We start from the raw sequence: 18,867 nt of genomic DNA, 5'->3' as shown, positions 1-18,867 counted from the left end.
AATTGGTTTTCTTCTTCAATAACGAAAACACAAGTTGTAGATCAAATTTTCATGACTTTTCCAAAACTTTCTGGGTATTTTTATTTTTCCAAAATTTATCCAGGCCTGGAAATTGCTATTTTCAAATTCCATGATTTTTTCTGGTTCGTCATGACCGTACAAACCCTGTGAGAGCAATGACTGGACTGTGTTGTTTCTTTTTTTAAGAAGTGCATGAAGAACTAGAAATGCAGAATAGTCCTCTTCAGCTGAATGGGAGGATCAAAGGATGACAAAATGACAAGCAGATGAGTACAGGTCAACAGGGGTGTGGGTTAAGGATAGGGGAGATGCCCTAAAGGAGCACAATAAGTGAATGGGAGGAACAAGGGATGGAAAAAGGACACTTAAAAAATGTGATACGGGTCAATATAGCTGAGAATTGATGAAAAATTGGAGTTTGGTGGCTCTGTAGCTTGGGTGTGACAAAATGAATGGGAGTGAACAGGGAAAAAAAGAAACAGATCCAGGTCCAGGTCAACACTGAATATGTTTTTGGGGGGAGTTGAGCAGATGTTGGGCAGATAAAGTAAATTTTAAAAAATGTGTGTAAAAAAAAAGGATATGAATGGGATCTTATAGGGAAAAGGGATAAAAATATAAGTGTTAAAACAGGTGAAAGCATGTATCCTAAAGACAGAGAGTAGGAATGGTGTTGATATCTCGAAAAGTGTGGAATGAGTTACATGTCCAGAGTTCGGCAAAAAAAAAAAAAAAATAGGAAGAATGTAAATCAGATAAAAACATTCAGTAAGAGGCACACTGTTTTTCAATGCACAACCATAAAAATATAAAATATTTAATTTAAGGAAAAACTTGGGCAAAATCTACTTTGTTTTGTGGATCATATCATGTTTCTCAGAGATAGAAATTCAGCAAGTCAAAGAAAATAAATTTCCATGATTGTGACTGATGTGTATTACATTATCACATTTGTGAAAAGACAGTTTATTTTGAGTGCTCGACTCTGGAAAAGTGTTCCTCCCTGACCTCCACAAAACTAAATAGTCTTCAAATCTGTGTGTTATTCATGCTTGGCTGTATAAAAGATGTTTGGCACATCACCGTTTTAACAGTCAAAATCTTTAGACTTGGGACTTTAACTTGGCTTACAATCCCTGCAATTACTTCAATCCCTTCACAATACACTGCCAGACCTCATGTGGTGACCACCAGGCCTGGCTAATATTTAACCACCAGTCTGTACTGCATTATAAACACCTACAACTGACAGTATGACAGCCAGATTGTAATTATACTCCTGATCTTCTGGTGTATGCATTGTTGTTCATCGGCATCATCAATTTTATTGAAAAATTGTGATCCCATGAGCCCTTTCACTGGTCCTAAAGTAAATATCAGAACACATTTCTAAATATTAATCACACAAATATGAACATATAGGAACAGAAATAGCCAGACAGTGTCCAAGCCCATGGTGGGAAAGTTTATATGCAATAACAGAAGCTAAAAACAGCTGCTGTCCGATATGATGCAAGGCCAAGAAATCTAGGGAATTCAAACGGATGTGTGGTACTTGGCCGACCTCCAGACCATGTCAAAAAAAAGAATGGACCAGGCCAGATGTCTACAAACCAGTGACCACAAAGACCATGACACACTGCACACAAACAGTGTGGGCGGTGGAGAGGGAACACTCGTTCTCTGTTTTAAAGCCTGGTGGATAACATGCATATCGAGTTGCATGGGATTTAACTTGTAGGCCAGCTTTAGTGATAAAGCACATTCAACAAAGCAGATTTGTTTAAAGGTATTGCACTCCAACCAGTACTGAATAAACAGAGCTGTGGAAAGAAACTGAACCTATGTTAAACCGAGGTGGTAGCGTGCAGTAGAAACAGACAGTGTTAGGAACAGGCTTTAATAATAACAATAATTATATGTTCTATAGTGCCTTTCACATGCCCAAAGAGCTTTACAAGAATATAAAATGCTAGAAGTAAAACGCACATAAACACAAAGTTCCCAAACGGCAGGGAAAATTTGTATCAATTACGATACAAAAAGCCCGGGCTCACAGCCCAGCTGAACTGATGCTTCGGCAAAAAAGTCCTGGCTCATGGGTCTGTCAATCTTCCCAGCTCATGGCCTAGCCAATCAATTCTGCCTCTGTGAGAAAGTTCTGGCTCATGTGCCAACAGAACTCTCTGGCTGACGACCTAAGCAAGTACTGCTGTCTTGGAGAGAAAGTCCTGGGTCACAGCTCAGTTAATCTCTCCAGCTCAGGACATAGCCAAACTCATCTTTCTTGGTCAGAAAATCCCTGCATATGGTCCAGTAGAACACTCTAGTTCCCTGCCTAGCCAAACTGATGCTTTGGCGAGAAAGCCATGGCTTATTAGTGACCAATCTTCCTGGCTCCTGGCCTAACCAAACTCCACTGCCTTAACAAGAAACTCTCCAACTCATGGCCTAGCCAAACCAATGCTTCAGAGAAAAAGTCATAGCTTATCGGTCTATCAATCTCCCCGATTCATGGCCTAACCAAACTCCACTGCCTTGACAAGAAACTCTTCAACTCATGGCCTAGGCAAACTGATGCTTTGGCGAGAAAGCCATGGCTTATCGCTAACTATCAATCTTCCCAGATTATGGCCAAACCAAACTCCACTGCCTTGACGAGAAACTCTTCAACTCATGACCTAGCCAAACTAACGCTTCAGAGAAATAGTCACAGCTTATCGCTAACTATCAATCTACCAGGCTGATGGCCAAGCCAAATTGTACCAAATTGTAATGTGATCCAGACATGTTCCACAGCTTAAGGTCCAGCAAAACCCTGCCACCTCGGTGAGACAGACCCGACTCTTGGTCCAGTCAGACTATCCAAATTACGGCACAGCAAATTCCTGCTGCCTTAGCAGGACAGTCTCAGCAAATGGTCTAGTCAAACTCTCCAGCTTCTGGCCCAGCAAAACCATGCTTCCATGACAAACATTCCCAGCTCATGCCTTAACAGAACACTCCAGCTTACAAGCCAGCAAAACTGCTGTCCCAATGAAAAAGTTGGGGCTCATGATCCAGTCCAACACCCCAGCAAAACCCTGTCACCTTGGTGAGACAGGCCTGACTCAAGGTCCATTCAGACTCCCCAGATTGCGTCACAGCAAAACCCTGCCGCCTTAGGAGGACATTCTTGACTGATGGTCCAGTCGAACCTTTCAGCTTCTGGCTCAACAAAACCATGCCGTCTAGGTAGACATGCCCAACTCATGACCAAGGAGAACTCTCCAGCTTGAGGCTCAAAAAAAGCCCTGATGGTCCAGGCTCATGACTAGTGATTCAAACTCCCAAACTCCTATTGTCTGGGTAAAACCTCCCCCAGCTCCCCAGCAAGAAAAGTCTAGGTTAGTGACCCAATAGAACACCATAGTTCATGAGTCAACAAAACTGATGTCCTTGTGAGAGAAAGTTGGGCTCACGATCCAGTCAAACAGAGTTGCTTTGGTATGATTGATCTATCTTTTATTGATCTAACTTCAATTGCCATTGGAGATCAAAACACACACAGACAAACAAGTATACAATTAACCAAAATTCCAGGTCTTGGAATTCCTTCAATGAGAACATATACATTATTAGCTGATCAATGTGAAAGTGGTTAATGCAGATTAGTGTAATGGAATTGAGAAGCAAAAATACTCAGAAAAGTACAAATGCATCAGGTGTTTCTCAATACATCTAACTGTATCTGTAAATGGAACCAGTTTCTGCACACCTCTAAGGACATGTACCTCTGTAAAAGGTAGATATCACTACCAAAATCTTTACTTTCTTACAACAACCCAAAACATGTTTAAGCCATGGTTGAACCTGCAGCATCTGAACACAGAAAAAAAGTCTTTTATCTGTCAAGAGATAACGAAGGTGGGGAGGAAAAGGAAGGGGGAGATCATGGTCAATAAACCATGGTGATGGATGATGATAGGATGATGATAAGGAAAACATATCGCTATCTCTACCGTGCTAATGTCAGCGCAGTCAGGACCATTAGCTGCCCGGCCCAAGCCTTGGCTGACTCGAGATGACAGCTGTTTACTTTGGAATGTGGCAGTGGAGGATTTGCAGCTAATCTCTGTGAAACACTAATCACGCTTTGCCTCTCCAGTCCGAACGGAGATGTATGAGTGCAGAGTCAGCTGGTCATTAGCTCATGTTTTTCGTAAGGAGAGGAGGACAGGGATGAGAAGTGGTGTAGACAAAGGGAGAAGTGTGTTAAATTGGTTTTACACTCAGCATAATGAATTGCTGTCTGACTGGCCGAGAGATTAAAGAGCCTGGGTTTACGTGTGCCTGTAAAGTATGCATCGACTCTATAGATCACCAGAGCACTTGTTCAATAAGTGCAGAATGAGATGGAATGCAGACTACATTAACAAATAAGGGCCGGGGTTGGGGGTGCTTGAAGAGGAGGACGTCATAAACAGTGCAGACCTAAAAGCAGTATGTTTGGAGTGGAGTTATGCGGTTCCCATACGTTTAACAACTATCAAAGTCATGGGATCACAGATTACATTACATTACATTACATTACATTTGGCAGACGCTTTTGTCCAAAGCGACTTACAATATTGAAGTGCAAATAATAGAAGAGGTTAAGTACAAAAATAATAGAAGTTAAAAATAAAGCATCTATAGATAGGGCCTTAAGGAGGTCAGAGGGAAATAATGGGATAGAGGAGTAGAGAAGAGGAAGAAGGAGATGAGGTTAGAATTAGTTAGTTTGTTAGAGGTGTTAGGAGAGTAAGTGCTCTTTGAAGAGCTCTGTCTTCAGGAGTTTATTAAAGATAGTGAGAGATTCTCCTGATCTGGTAGTAGAAGGTAGTTAGTTAGAGGTGTTAGGAGAGTAAGTGCTCTTTGAAGAGCTCTGTCTTCAGGAGTTTATTAAAGATAGTGAGAGATTCTCCTGATCTGGTAGTGGAAGGTAGTTTGTTCCACCATTGGGGAACTCTGTATGAGAACAGTCTGGATTGCTTTGTGTGAGTGTTTGGCAAAGCAAGGCGACGTTCATTGGAGGAGCGCAGCGGCCGGGAGGTAGTGTAAGCCTTCAGGAGCGAGTGCAGGTAGGAAGGAGCTGTACTGTCATCACCTTGTAGGCGATTGTAAGCACTTTGAATTTGATGCGAGCAGCAACCGGTAGCCAGTGGAGCTCAATGAGCAGCGGAGTGACATGTGCCCGTTTTGGTTGGTTGAAGACCAAACGTGCTGCTGCATTCTGAATCATCTGTAGTGGTTTTACTACGCAGGCCAGGAGGCCAGTTAGTACGGCATTGCAGTAGTCGAGGCGTGAGATTACCACATTCAAATTCAAAATCTCAAATCTCATAATTGTCTGATACAATAATAAAAACAATGTTTGAAAGGTATCTCAGGCAAAAAACATCTGAAACCTTGAGATAAATATTAAGAATTTGTATTTGTAAAGTTCCCAAAATAATCTTTTAATTGTCTATATTGATGTGACATTGACATGGCATTTTGTTATGTAACACAGACTTTTATGATACATTTTGCAGCTTATCACAAATGATGAGCCATTTTTACAACAATGTATTTGGTTAAACCTGTAAAAATAAAGAAAAAAAAAACAAATCAATTAGGGTTTAAAACATTTCAGTAAACAAGATATATTTATACCAATTTTTAATGGAAAAAACTATGGTGTGACTTTGGAAATTCATTTTTTTTCCATATAACAGGTCTTTTAACCAGCATGAGAACTGAGATTTTTGCTCCTGGTCTCCTCTTACAGTCGGAAAGTGAATTTTCGACATTAATTTTATACATTAATTTTACAACCTAAAATAGACAAAATCAGAATTTGAAGTAAAAGAAGCATTTTAACTAGAGTATAGAGTATTATGCAGAAACAGAGTTCCAGACTAGAGTATCAGTCACAGTCAGAATGCATTTGAACATGGTTATTAAATTGGGTTACTGTAAAGTTAAAAAAAAAAAAAAACTAATAAAAAATAACTAATTCTTATGCTTAAGAAGAAAATCTATGACTAATTCTTTCTTAATCTGACCCCTGACCTTTGAGTGGGCTGTTATACCACTATATATATATTATGTAATGCACAGAAGCTCATTCCACAGGCAGCTCTGGACAAATGCCTGCACTTCATCCCTTTAAGGCAATTCTCTCAGCATGAGCTCCACAGTTCATTATGGCGTGCAGTCCAAGACCTTTACTGGCTGCAAGCCTTCTCCCTTGCATACATTTGTACAAATTTGCTCTTTGCTTCTTTTCTGGGTATGTGCTACATCTAATAAATAAATTAATAAAGATACTTTTTTTTTTATTTTAGGGGAAGACAAAGCAAGTTTTGCAAATTTTTTGGGTAGTTAATCAGTGTTTCTTCTGCTTTGAGATACACCCACTGCTGACACAAGTGTACAGATGAGATTACAGAGCTTCTACTCTGACATGCCAAAAATCATGGGACAAAATACTAGTAATGGACTAGTAATCACAAGTAATAAGCCATTTTCACGACAATGTATTTGGTTAAACCTTGCAAAAAATAAAGGAAAAAAAAACAAATTGAGTAAATACAATCATATAGATTTTTTAAATGGAAAAACTGTGTTGTGACTTTGGAAATTCATTGTTTTACTTATGTGTAGAAAGCAACAGCTCTTTTAATCAGCATGAAAACTTATATTTTTGCTTCTGGCCTCTTCTTACAGACAGAAAGCCACAACTAAAGGACACACTTTACACATTTAAAAACATAGAAAATCAGAATTTAAAGTGAAAGAAGCATTTTGACTGAGGCAATAGAGTCTTATAGAGTCCATTGTGCCATCATATTTGGCACGTCAGAGTAAAATCTCCCTAGAAATAAATGTAAAGTAAAGTAATACTAGAACAGCCCAATGCAAAGCATCAACAAGAGGCTCATCAAACCCCCCAGAACCCTGGGCAGTAGAACTGTGCTCTCTGACTGTAGAATCACTCTGCAGCTCTGAACACCTTCGGGATGAGCTGGAGTGGTGTTTCTGATCCAGAACTAATTATCCAACCTGACCTCACTGCTCTCTCTTTTTCTGACTGCAATTAACTCCACACAGCAATGTGTCCAACATCTGGTGTAAAGCTTGCTCTGAGACATAGAAGCTGTTACTGCAGCAAAGGGAGAACAAACTCCCAATTACTCTACAGTTGAGCCCTTCTAATGAATAGCGTCATTTGGACAACTTTTTTTTTTACATTATAAATTAAACTATGCTCAATTTGGAATTATTTTTCATTAATTCTCAAAGGCACTTAACATTAAATAATGTACTACAATTAAAAAACTATTAAAACATGGTTATTCATTGGGAGTAGGGCTGTAATTTTACACAGAAACAGGTGTTACAATTCAATATATTACATAAAAAACTAAAAAAAGATTTACTAACACCCTTTGTTCTTGGGAGTCAATATGATCCCAGCTATTCAAACCTCCAGAATATAATTATAATTAAAAATGTTAGCAAGGATTATGCACCACTTATTTTATGTTGATTTGATTCATTTATTATTAGTGATTCTGGCATTATTATAAGTATTATATTAGTATTATATAAGTATTATAAGTATTGTGTTGCTATGTAAGGGCCTAAAGTGAAGAAAGGTTTAAACAAAGATTATAAAACATTTATTAATCAAATCATACAAATCTAATTTATTTGTATAGCGCTTTTAACAACTGATGTCACAAAGCAGCTCTACAAAAATGTGATCACAGGACAGAGAATCAGGCTAAACCTTGAAAATATAATACAGAACCCCCAGTGAGTGCAGAAGCAAGGAAACGCCCCCTTTAGAGCTGGAGAAGAAAGGAACCTCAGGAGGAACCAAGACTCACATATTAGGGAGACCATCTTACCATTGGTCGAATAGCTTTTAAATGAAGGTTAAAAAGCCATTATACATCCACACAAGTCTAATTTATTTAGGTGTATAGCAGCACCAGCAATGAATTCATATAAATTTGAATGTAATCTGTATATTTCTTATGTTTTCTACAGATAATAACACAGACATTTAAAATATATTTATTTTATTTAAATTTACCAAATTAAGAAAAGACAATGAAAAATAACAGGATACTATGTTTTTTTTTTATTAGAGTTTTCTAAAATTTGATTTTAACAATCACAATATATTGCAATCAGAATAGTGAGTACAAAACTCCAAATCCTCACATCATTAAAAATCAGTACACTGTTAATGAAAATTGATACAGTATTGCAAAACAAGATATCACAATGGTCAGTGTAATGTTTTTTAATTTATTTTTCTGACTGTGTGAGGCTAAATGCAAAAATAGAAAATTGGATGTAAAAATATATTTTTTATGTAGTGCAGTGTACAAGAAATACGTTTCTATCCATTTATACAATTTCAGGAATATCAGGAAAAAAGAAATGAAATTTCAAGAAAAATGAAAAATAAAATAAAAAAAATCACGAGAAGATCCACCTTTTTATTTTTCTTGGAATTCTGTTTGCGAAAGGCTGAAATGAAAAACTAAATAATAAAAAATATTCTTCACTTTACTGAATGGGAAAAAATTATTCGTTTTATACCCAATTTTCTATTTTCGAATTTAACCATGTTGGAAGGGTCCATATGTCCCTATTTGACTGTAAACACCCCTCATCTCTGAGTAAAGATTAAGTAAGATTAGCAAGTATCTAAAACTTAACTGACAGTATGTATGAAATGCTGTTGTTGTGGAGCGAACTGTAAAATGTGAAGTGTCAGTTTTGTTTACAGGCTGGAGAGCTTTCTATCACACAGCATATCTAACAAGGCCATTTCTTCAGATATTGTGTTCTGTAAGATCTCACTGTCCCTGTTTCCATGACAACACCTTCACCTTGACTCGTGTGAGTTAAAAAGAGTGTCCTAGGAAATACTAACAGTGTGGCTCCATATGAAGAGAAGCAATCATGCATGTAATTAGTTATGAAGAGAAGGTCATAAATTATCAGCGTTATTTTTGTCACAGAGTTTAATGTGGAACAGCTACACTGCACTGCTCTGTTTCTGAGGACTCAACTGAAAATATGTTGTTATTGGGAAACAAAATATGGCTTCTGAATTTTGCCGTCAATCTTATGTCAAAGTATTAATCACCTTCAAGTGCTCTGGCTTGTTACTATATAAATAACTATTAATCTGACAGCTGTTATTAAGGTCTATTTTCACTGCAGGGCTGAATGGACCCAGTGGATTTTCCACACGGACATGGTTCGGCCACTGAACCAGGATTAGCCCAGAATTATCAGCATGGTTAGCTAACTATACTTGCTGACACAGAACGGTCGGTGTGAAAGCTTAATGACGCAGGGATCTGCTGATTGGCTCCACATTAGCATCACCTTGTGCTGCAGAACTGGGGTCTTTATATTTGCAGTACAGAAAATGGTGAAAACTGTGTCTTGGTCTGTGAAGATCTCACCAGTTTTTCACTGTAGTCTGTGCTGCATTGCACACAAATGCAGGCCAAAATTTTTGCTTTTACTTATAAAAAGCATTTTGTGCATGTTAAGCAATATGCATTGGGTAGTGATGTGATGTGGGACCAGATTCTAAAATCTTTCAATGTTTTAACACTGAATAAACAAACCAATATACTCTGTGAGGTATTTAGCTGGCTCTTATCTGGGGTGCTGTTTAAAAGGCTGGTAACTCTGATGAAGAGATACATCTTGGTCTTCCTTCATCTTCCTTTCATGGGGTAGTCCTGATGAGAGCCAGTTTCATCATTAAGTTTTTGATGGTCTTTTTAGTGAACGCCCATGAGGATACTTTCAAAGTTCTTAAAACGTTTCAGATTGACTGACCTTTATTTCTTAAAGTTTTTTTTTTTCTTTACGTAGTTGAGTTCTTGCCATAATATGGATTAGAACATTACTCAACTAGGGCTATTCACTGTATACCAACTCTACATCTTCACAACTTTACAACTGATGAAAAATAAAACCATTACATTACGAAGCAACTATTACCAACTGTTAAGAAAAGCTTTGCATGGTGGAAGAACTGATTAATACTGGTATATTATTGATTATTAACATATTATACCACAGTTAGTTCTGACCCTGCAATGTAATTGGCTGAGAGGCGTTCTGCGAAAGACATTTCGCAACGATGCAGCGCTTACAAGACAAACAGTGCAGCTACAATGTTTTTATAACAAAACAGATTGTATTTTCTTGTCATTTTTAACTCAAAATCTTTTAATAAACAGCGATAATGGAACTGTGATATAATCGCAATAATACACTTGAGGTTCATGTTATAACATGTAATACTGGCACTGCTGTGCCGCGACCATAACACAGAAGGCCAATATTACACATTAAAGCACGAACCTAGAGGGTATTATTGCTTAATTAACATATTATTGGTAGAACATTGGTGTATTTAACATACTAATTAAAAACTTATCTTAACTACCAATATATGATCTATTGTCTCATTACTAATGACTAGTCAGGTTTTCTAAAATCACATTAATATAACATTGATGTATTGTTGACTTGATGGTTTATCACTGATCTAATGTGTAATTTTCTGTGTGTAATTTGCAGTGTGAAGAATATCAGCAGGGTGTGCTAACAGGTGACCTGTGTGAGGACCTCTGCGTGGGGGGCCATGTGGAATACAAACGCTGCCTCTACTACGAGAACGGCAAGAAGGTGATGGCAGCCAGTTGGCGAGGGATGCCGGTGGTTCTCAAGTCAAAGCTGGAGAACTTCTCGTCCTATGAAGCTTTAGCTCTGCTGGAGTATCAGGACGGGCCAGTAGGCACAGGAGGGGGAGAGGAGGAGCTTTCACCACTGGACGTGGTCTTCTATGCCACTCTGGAGATTAAGAACTCACTGGGCCTGGAGGCGGAGACTAACCTGACCCTGCCGCGGTTCTGGAGCCAGCGGCTGAAGGAAAGAGAGCAGCCGTACACTCGGGCTGAGCTGGCCTCGCTCTGGGCTCTGCTGCAGCAGGAGGAATACACCTTTCTCCGCGTGATGCAGGACCTCACGGACCACGTTGCCAAAGTGCTGGGCTCCTGCGGTCATTTTTACGCAGTAGAATACCTGGCAGCGGGTCATGCCTGGGACCAGAATATCTTCTCAATGGACGAACTTTCTCAGAGCCCACAGGAAGGGCCAGAAAGGACGTTGATGGAGGTGGACATGGTGCCCAGAGTGGCCCTCAGTTTCCTGGACATGGTTGCGCACTTTGAGAATGACTTTTCTCATCACTTACACCTCTGCGACATCAAGCCTGAAAACTTCGCCATCAGGAAGGACTTGACGGTGGGTACCTCGCCAGTCTGTTGTGCACATGCAGTAGAGTATCTTCTGATCTCATTGTCTCTAAATGGCTGAAATAACAAGGGGCTTGACTCGAAAAACTGAGTGAAGCCGTCATTAAGCCGTGCCTAAGGCTAGTACGCTGCCTGGTGAGCTCTTTCTTCTCCACCAACAATAAAATCCTTACCTAATCAAGATAATGTCAAGGAATTTAGATTCCCCCCACGGCCCTGGCCGCAGTCACACTGAATTGATCTGCAAAATCGCTTCATTTATTTATTGCCAAAATACCACAAAGCCTTTATTTACTACAATCATTTAAAGTGAAGGCAGACAGGAGCAGAATTTATACAGCGCTACATTCATTTAAAATAACATAAAATTTTTACTTTTTACATTTATTGAAGGTCAACTCAAAGTAGTTGGAAGTTTTATTAAGGAAGGAATAATTTAAAAAAAAATAGTTTTTTTTTTCAAATAAGAAGAAAAATCTGTATCTGATTTAGCCATGACTGCCAAATTGTGCCAAATGCGGCCTTTAAAAGGTAAGCAGGATTTTAAGATAGAAAGTTTAGTTTAGGTTTAGTCATCTTGATAAAAAAAGGCATTTTAAAATGCTTAGATCATAAGTCGCATAAGATGAGGGTTAAACTAAAATAATGAACTTCTTGAGGTCAGTCAGACAGAAATAAACAAAAAAGTAATATATATATATTTAAAGTAATGTATATATACATATATGCATACAGACCACTAGTTCATTATTTTTTTTCAACACTCAGCTTATGCGACTCCTGAGCTTAGCAGTTAAAATGCTTATTTTGGATCAAGATGACAATTATTGTCTATTATGTTTTTTGTTCATTATGCCTGTTCATAATGACATATTGTAATATCATTTATGCATATGAAAATTATTAACTGGCATTTTTCTGCCAAAAATACAAAATATACAAGGAATATAAAGCACTGGCTTTGATGTTTGTTAGATGATGTCAATATTTATTTATTTATATATTCACTTCTACTTCATTTTCTAAATGTATTTATTTATTTTCTAGGGAAAATGCAAATTAATACATGTTTCAGTGCAGGAGCTACCAGGCTGTTTTTCTCTGTTGTGCGTGGGCAGGGTATTACAGACTAAAGGTCAGGTCGTCAGATGTGTAAGCAATACCATCAACTAAAATAAATGCAAAGTTACAAAACTAAACGAATTATCTAATACTTATTTTTGTTTTGCTAATTATATTTTCTAATTATTACACAATTTCCATTTGTATACGTTATATTTTGCAGTATATTAGTTAATGAAAACATTATACATTATGCTCCTTAAAATCCTGCAGTAATTTAAAAAAACAAAAGTGAACAAGTGAGATTTATTAATTTATAGGATTTTAAAAATATAATGTAATTTTAAAACACTATCTATTCTGGGCACAGTTATAGTATACATAAAAGGTGTGTATAAGTGTGCAGTATTGTATTTAGCTTTTAGAATGCTCTAGATTACAGCAGTTGCCTTGGTAAATCATAACATCACTCATTGCAGGATTAACAGGACAGTGTTTTTCAGTGGTGTGTTATTTATACAGGAACATGTGTCATGGCTGGAGGTCCTGAGAGGGGCATGTTTAAACAGAGCATGTAGAAATAAGGGATATGTACATGCTCTACATTTGGTTCAAAATAAACAGTGAAATCCACACATGTGAATCTGCTTTTGCATCTAAACCATAGATTTTCACAAAAACGGCTTTTAACAGTGTTTAAACATTGTTTATTTACTGTGCTCTTATAATTAGCTTAACTAATTTCACAAAGAAGGATCTGGAAATGGATATACATGTGTGTGTCAGTAGTAGCTACTATTTACATAATTAGAAAGATCCTAATCTAGGCAGTAGATGTTTATTTATTTTATAAAACACTAATATCAAAAATAAACTGAAATATTTTTCATATAAAAAGTAGTGATTTAAATCACTGTGTTCATTAAATCATCTCCAAATACCTTCTCAGGGGATCTAGTATTACTTATAGTCATATAGCTGGTTTGGTAAATCAGAGTTTAATGATTTTAAGTCATATATACATAGATTTTAGGTGCTATCTGGGGAGGTTCTGGAGAAATCTGCCTTTGTTTATCAAACTAGTTCACAAGATCTTGTTTCTTTTAACAGGGTTCACTTTTTAACCAAATCATTTCCATGATTTTTTTATGGAACCAAAAATCATCTAAAACTATAACTGAAATTGATTATAGAGGCCTAAAATGAATCTGACACACAATATTTAATAATAAAATGTGTGTCAGATCCTGAGAGCTCCATTGTGTAGGGCTAAATCACTGAATTAACTCTGAGCTGATGTATTTGTGAGCTCAAAATAGACTTTCTCCGTAGATAAACGGAAACGCAAAGATTTGTAGAGCAAATTTCCATGACTTTTTCAAAACTTTCTGGTTATTTTTATTTTTCCAAAACTTATCCAGGTCTGGAAATTGCTATTTTCAAATTCCATGACTTTTCCAGGTTTTTCATGATCGTACGAACCCTGTTTTAATTGCATCTGCTTTGCTGTATCTGTTTTATATTTATATGTTATTGCTGGGATACATTAATTTAAACCATGCTCTTAGATGCCTAAAGCCTCTACACAGTACTGTAATTTAAAGTATTTTCATATTCTGTTAAAACTAAAAATGGTGGAATTTAGCTTTCTCTCTAAAATACCTGTTTTCTGCATTTTGCCGTTGGCAGGTGGCAGCTATAGATGTGGACATGGCTTTTTTTGAGCCCAAAATGCAGGACATTCTTGAGCAGAACTGCACTAATGACAATGACTGTAATTTCTTCGACTGCATCTCCAAATGCGACATGAAGAGAAACAAGTGTGGATCGAAACGCAAAAACAGCAACCTACAGGTGGGTGGAAGCACTAATTGCTTTGAATGATTCTGTGAATATTATGTATATAAATTATTATTCAGGAAAGTGATGTTCACCATATACAGTATCACAGTTATTTTTTTCCTATGTGACATTTAGATATGAATGTTTTATGAGAGGAAACAAAACACAAAGAGATACAGATGAAGGCCATTGTAGCGGTTCAGAGGAGACGCTCGACCTTCAGCTTTACCAGGAACAGCGTGCGGAATGTTAATGGCTTGTGATAGCACAGCAAAGAATAGGAGCCTACCATCATTACCGGTTCCCAACATAATAGAGACTGAAAAGGCTTGTGACAAAAGAAAGCCTACGTGAGATGGAAGAGGAACAGCGCTCAACAATCCCAACCTTATATTAATGCAAGACAGTGACATCATTCAAGATTTGTCAGAGACAACAGCACAAAAGATTTTAGCACCAGCGCTCTAAACACAGGCTGCTCTGAAAGAGTGCAATTTTACTTCTGGTTTGGTCTAATTTAAAGGAATACTCCAGAATTATTCTGGCCTAATTTCTGTTTGCTGTGTCTGTAGCATACAGTTCATTTCCACAGATAATTATTCTCATTATTGACCTCTATTTTTTACTCAGATCACCGGTAGTATAGTATATTGTATACGGACACATTTTGGAAAGTCAAAAAGTGACAATCATTGAACACCATATTAGCCATTCACCCCGTTACCTTATAATGCAAATTAATTAAAGGTTTTGTACTTGAATGGCTCCTGTGTTTCTACGCTAAAAAAACACTATTGTACAAAATGTTTTTTTCACATTAGAGATTCCTATATTAGTCAAAATGCCAAATATATAATTTTGTAAAAATTTGTTAAGTAAGATTTTAGTATTAAAAAGAGTTAGTTTAATATAGTTTAATATGAAAGTAAAAATGTTTTTATTTATAGACAATAAAATATAATCTTTCCCATATTTAAACTTTGTGTTTAAAGAGACTTTGATGATATGACTTCCTCTAAATTGTATCAGAAATATCAAACTGTTATTTTGCCACAAAGGAGAAATTACAGTGTTACAGTATTAAATGAGAGACATTTACGTGGCAACAAAAAATTCTGCAATATAAAAAAAAGAAAAAAAAAGTATTTTTTGTAAAATATTTGTATTACAATGCTAATAAAGTAAATAGTATAAAAAAAGTAAAAATCTCCAAAGTGAGGTTTATCAGTAAAGACATGCCGTCATGCAGATATTAGTCATGGAACACAAGATGTAACTGTCAATTTTTTTAATTATAATAAAATAAATAATTATAACTATTCTTATTCTTATTACTGAGTACTAATGTAGCATGCTAAAGACATATTAATCTATTATTCTATTGTTAATTGTTTACATTGTTACAGAGCAGATGCCCTTTAAACTATGTGACAATTTCATTTTAAATGGACAACAGAAATTTTCCAAAAGTATTTGAATTAAAAACTTCTTTACCAAAAACTTACATTTGTGGCTTAGAGGGTTTTTTTCCATTCTCCTGTAAAGTTACTAAATTGGAGATACCTGTTTTTCCATGGACAATGAAGGGACTTAAAGGGTACCAAATCATGAGAAAAGCCAAAAAATAGGCAATTCCTCAGTAAGCAAATTTTACCCATAAACATTTTCATGCAATAAAGTTATAAAAATTCTACCTGTACATTTTTTCTCAGGGTGACAGTTTGTAGATTTTTGTTTTTTGGTAGATTTCTGAACACAGCTGCTGTCCTTAGTTTTTTTTGTTCATTATATAATATGTTAAGATACAATAAAATATCTCCAAAATATTGACATTATTCTACATTTACATAAATTTTCTTAATTTACATTAAGCTACGATTGATATAAGATCAACAGTACTATAAGATATGGCTTAGGGGCTTGAAGACACCAACTCCTGAGTATGGCCCACTGAATTTCACCTATAAATATTTACACAAAGCTCATATTTCTTCTTAACATGACTCATTAAATCAAATCTATCTGAATATGTTTTTGTAACATCAGAGATGCACTATGTTTTCCAGCGGGAAGAATTTGTCATTATTCACTCCCAGCACACACTGGAGTGGGTGGACTTTTCTCAGGCTCCTGCCTGATTGCACACAAACACCAGAAAACATTAGGGAAAACAATACTAATCAGAATCATTTTGGTTGTTTAAAGCAGCTTTTTGCGTTTGTATTACGCAGTCACATATTTCCGTAGTTTACTCAACTGCCCGATGGCTTCTATTATACGTACGCGTACTTCGAGTCAAAGGGTTTACTGTTCTGCTTATCCATTTGCAGAGAAATGCATTAAAAATAATGGCCATGATTATCAGTATGATAAAGATGAGGTAAATGAAGATAGAATATTCTATATCAGCATGATTTTAGCATTATCACTCCATCGCTTTCATCTTTTTTTCACGACGCGAACCAAAATCATCACCTGCTGTCAGTGCCAGCCCCCTTTAAGGAGTCAGGCCAACAGATGAGCGAGCAGGATGAAACCAAGTCCATCTCCAGGCCACAGGTGGCCAAGACAGAGCCCATCTCTCCATCCCTGATCACTTATCATGCCTCCAGATGACCTCTGCCTTCCTATTGTCTTGCCTACCATTCAGGACAATAGTGGCTTTGTGTTATCGAGGCTGCCGGGTCAAGAAGATGTCCCCTTCAAACAACATGTAATGAGAATATGGTCGATGACGGCAGCGCCGGTCGTGAAACGAGTGCAGGAGGTCACGCTCATAATGGCTTTGGCCTTTGGGGTCTCTGACTTGTCACCTCTTCATCAGCTCTCTTCCTCTTCTTCTCTATCTCCACAGGTGATCTGTGAGAAGATCTTCCGCTCGTGGTTCTCTCCCACGCTACTGGGGGACAAGGCAGAGCGCCCCCTGCAGGTGGAGCTCCAGCAGGCCGTGCAGGATTGCGTGGAGACAGAGGGAGGGGAGGAGGTGGAGCGTGCCCGGATAATTAGGCTGAAGCTTCGGAGGCTTCTCATGCAGCTCATCCAGGAGGAGCTCACCAATCAGCAGAGTCAAAAGCAGGCGCGAGAAACGCACCACGTCCACACAGCTCTGAACTTCTGAGCTTACACTGGTTGTGCTCTGGTCTTTTATTCTGGTGTTTATTCTGATGAAACAGGATAAGAGACTAAATCAACGTGCTATTTTTTATTTTTATGGCAAAAGGTACTCAGTTTGGTTGAAAGTTACTACTAGACATGCTGGGCATTACAGACGCATCAATAAAATGATGCTTAAAGAGCAGTGGTCGATATCTTCCTTGTGAAAAAAAATCTGTTTTCCCACGGCTTATTTCACACAGTTTACATTAGGACTGGACTATGTGTTCCTATATAGCTTTAATGTCTTCAATATTAAATTTACAATGTAAAAACAAATAAAAAAGAATGAAAACCTATTGAAAGAGAAAAGGTGTGTCTAAACTTTTGACTGGTACTGTATATATATTATAATTCCAATATCAAGATGAACAAAAAAAAAGGCCAACAGGAAAACTGCCAAGAACACCCACAACAGATGTCTGTACATTAGCATAACTTTAACATTAATATTTGAACCTTTTCACTATGATACTGCCTTTTAAGGGTTCTTCATTGGTCCTGCACTGAAGTACAAATGACTCGTGACCCCCATAGGAACTATTATGCTATATGTTAGAACCCTCTTGGGGATTGTGACCCCGGGTTACGAACCCCTGTCTAAATGATATACAGCTCTGGAAAAAGAATAAGAGACCACTTCAGTTTCTGAATCAGTTTCTCTGATTTTGCCATTTATAGGTATATGTTTGAGTAAAATGAACATTGTAGTTTTATTCTAGAAACTACAGACAACATTTCTTCCAAATTTCAAATTAAATAACAAAAAAGATGCAAAGCTTTCAGACCTCAAATAATGCAAAGAAAACAAGTTCATATTCATAAAGTTTAAAGAGATCAGAAATCAATATTTGGTGGAATAACCCTGATTTTTTTTATCAAAGTTGTCATGCATCTTGGCATGTTCTCCTCCACCAGTCTTACACACTGCTTTTGGATAACTTTATGTCACGCCTGGTGCAAAAATTCAAGCAGTTCAGTTTGGTTTGATGGCTTGTGATCATCCATCTTCCTTTTTATCATATTGCAGAGGTTTTTAATGTGGTAAAATCAAAGGAACTCATCATTTTTAAGTGGTCACTTATTTTTTTCCAGAGCTGTATATATTGATATTGAATTATAATCCAGCAGATAACATAATACTGTTTTGTACCAGGCTATTAATCAATGAGGTAATTAAAGCAAAATAAGATAATTAACCTTAAATTACCCTTTTTTAGACACATAGAAAAAGCAGGCTGAAACATTTTCTTGTTTGAGTGCCATACAGGTATCAAAAATATCAAATAAGCAGTTTTAACTGTTAAAAAAAAAAAAGGATTTAGAATTTTCAGAGAGAGCTCCTCATTAAACACAAGGGCAAAATGAAAAATGAGATAACAAAAAAAAGCAAGGAGATCACAGTGACCACTGTGCC

The 18,867-nt window shown here is 37.0% G+C and overlaps 1 protein-coding gene across 1 annotated transcript in view; it reads left to right on the top strand.

Annotated features, from left to right (window-relative positions):
- dipk1c (divergent protein kinase domain 1C) overlaps nt 1-17,749 on the top strand; it is a 36,043-nt gene extending 18,294 nt beyond the window's left edge. The window contains exons 2-4 of the mRNA XM_007238628.4: nt 10,657-11,382; nt 14,145-14,309; nt 17,152-17,749. Coding sequence (XP_007238690.3) covers nt 10,657-11,382; nt 14,145-14,309; nt 17,152-17,415 — 1,155 coding nt within the window. The 3' untranslated portion in view covers nt 17,416-17,749. The remainder of the gene's footprint in view (nt 1-10,656; nt 11,383-14,144; nt 14,310-17,151) is intronic.
- Nucleotides 17,750-18,867: the final 1,118 nt, after the last annotated feature.

This window comes from Astyanax mexicanus, chromosome 6, assembly GCF_023375975.1.
Source record: "Astyanax mexicanus isolate ESR-SI-001 chromosome 6, AstMex3_surface, whole genome shotgun sequence".
NCBI classification, from domain to species: Eukaryota; Metazoa; Chordata; class Actinopteri; order Characiformes; family Acestrorhamphidae; genus Astyanax; species Astyanax mexicanus.
The sequence above is the reverse complement of the archived record's forward strand: the minus strand, read 5'-3'. Positions and strand labels throughout refer to the sequence as shown.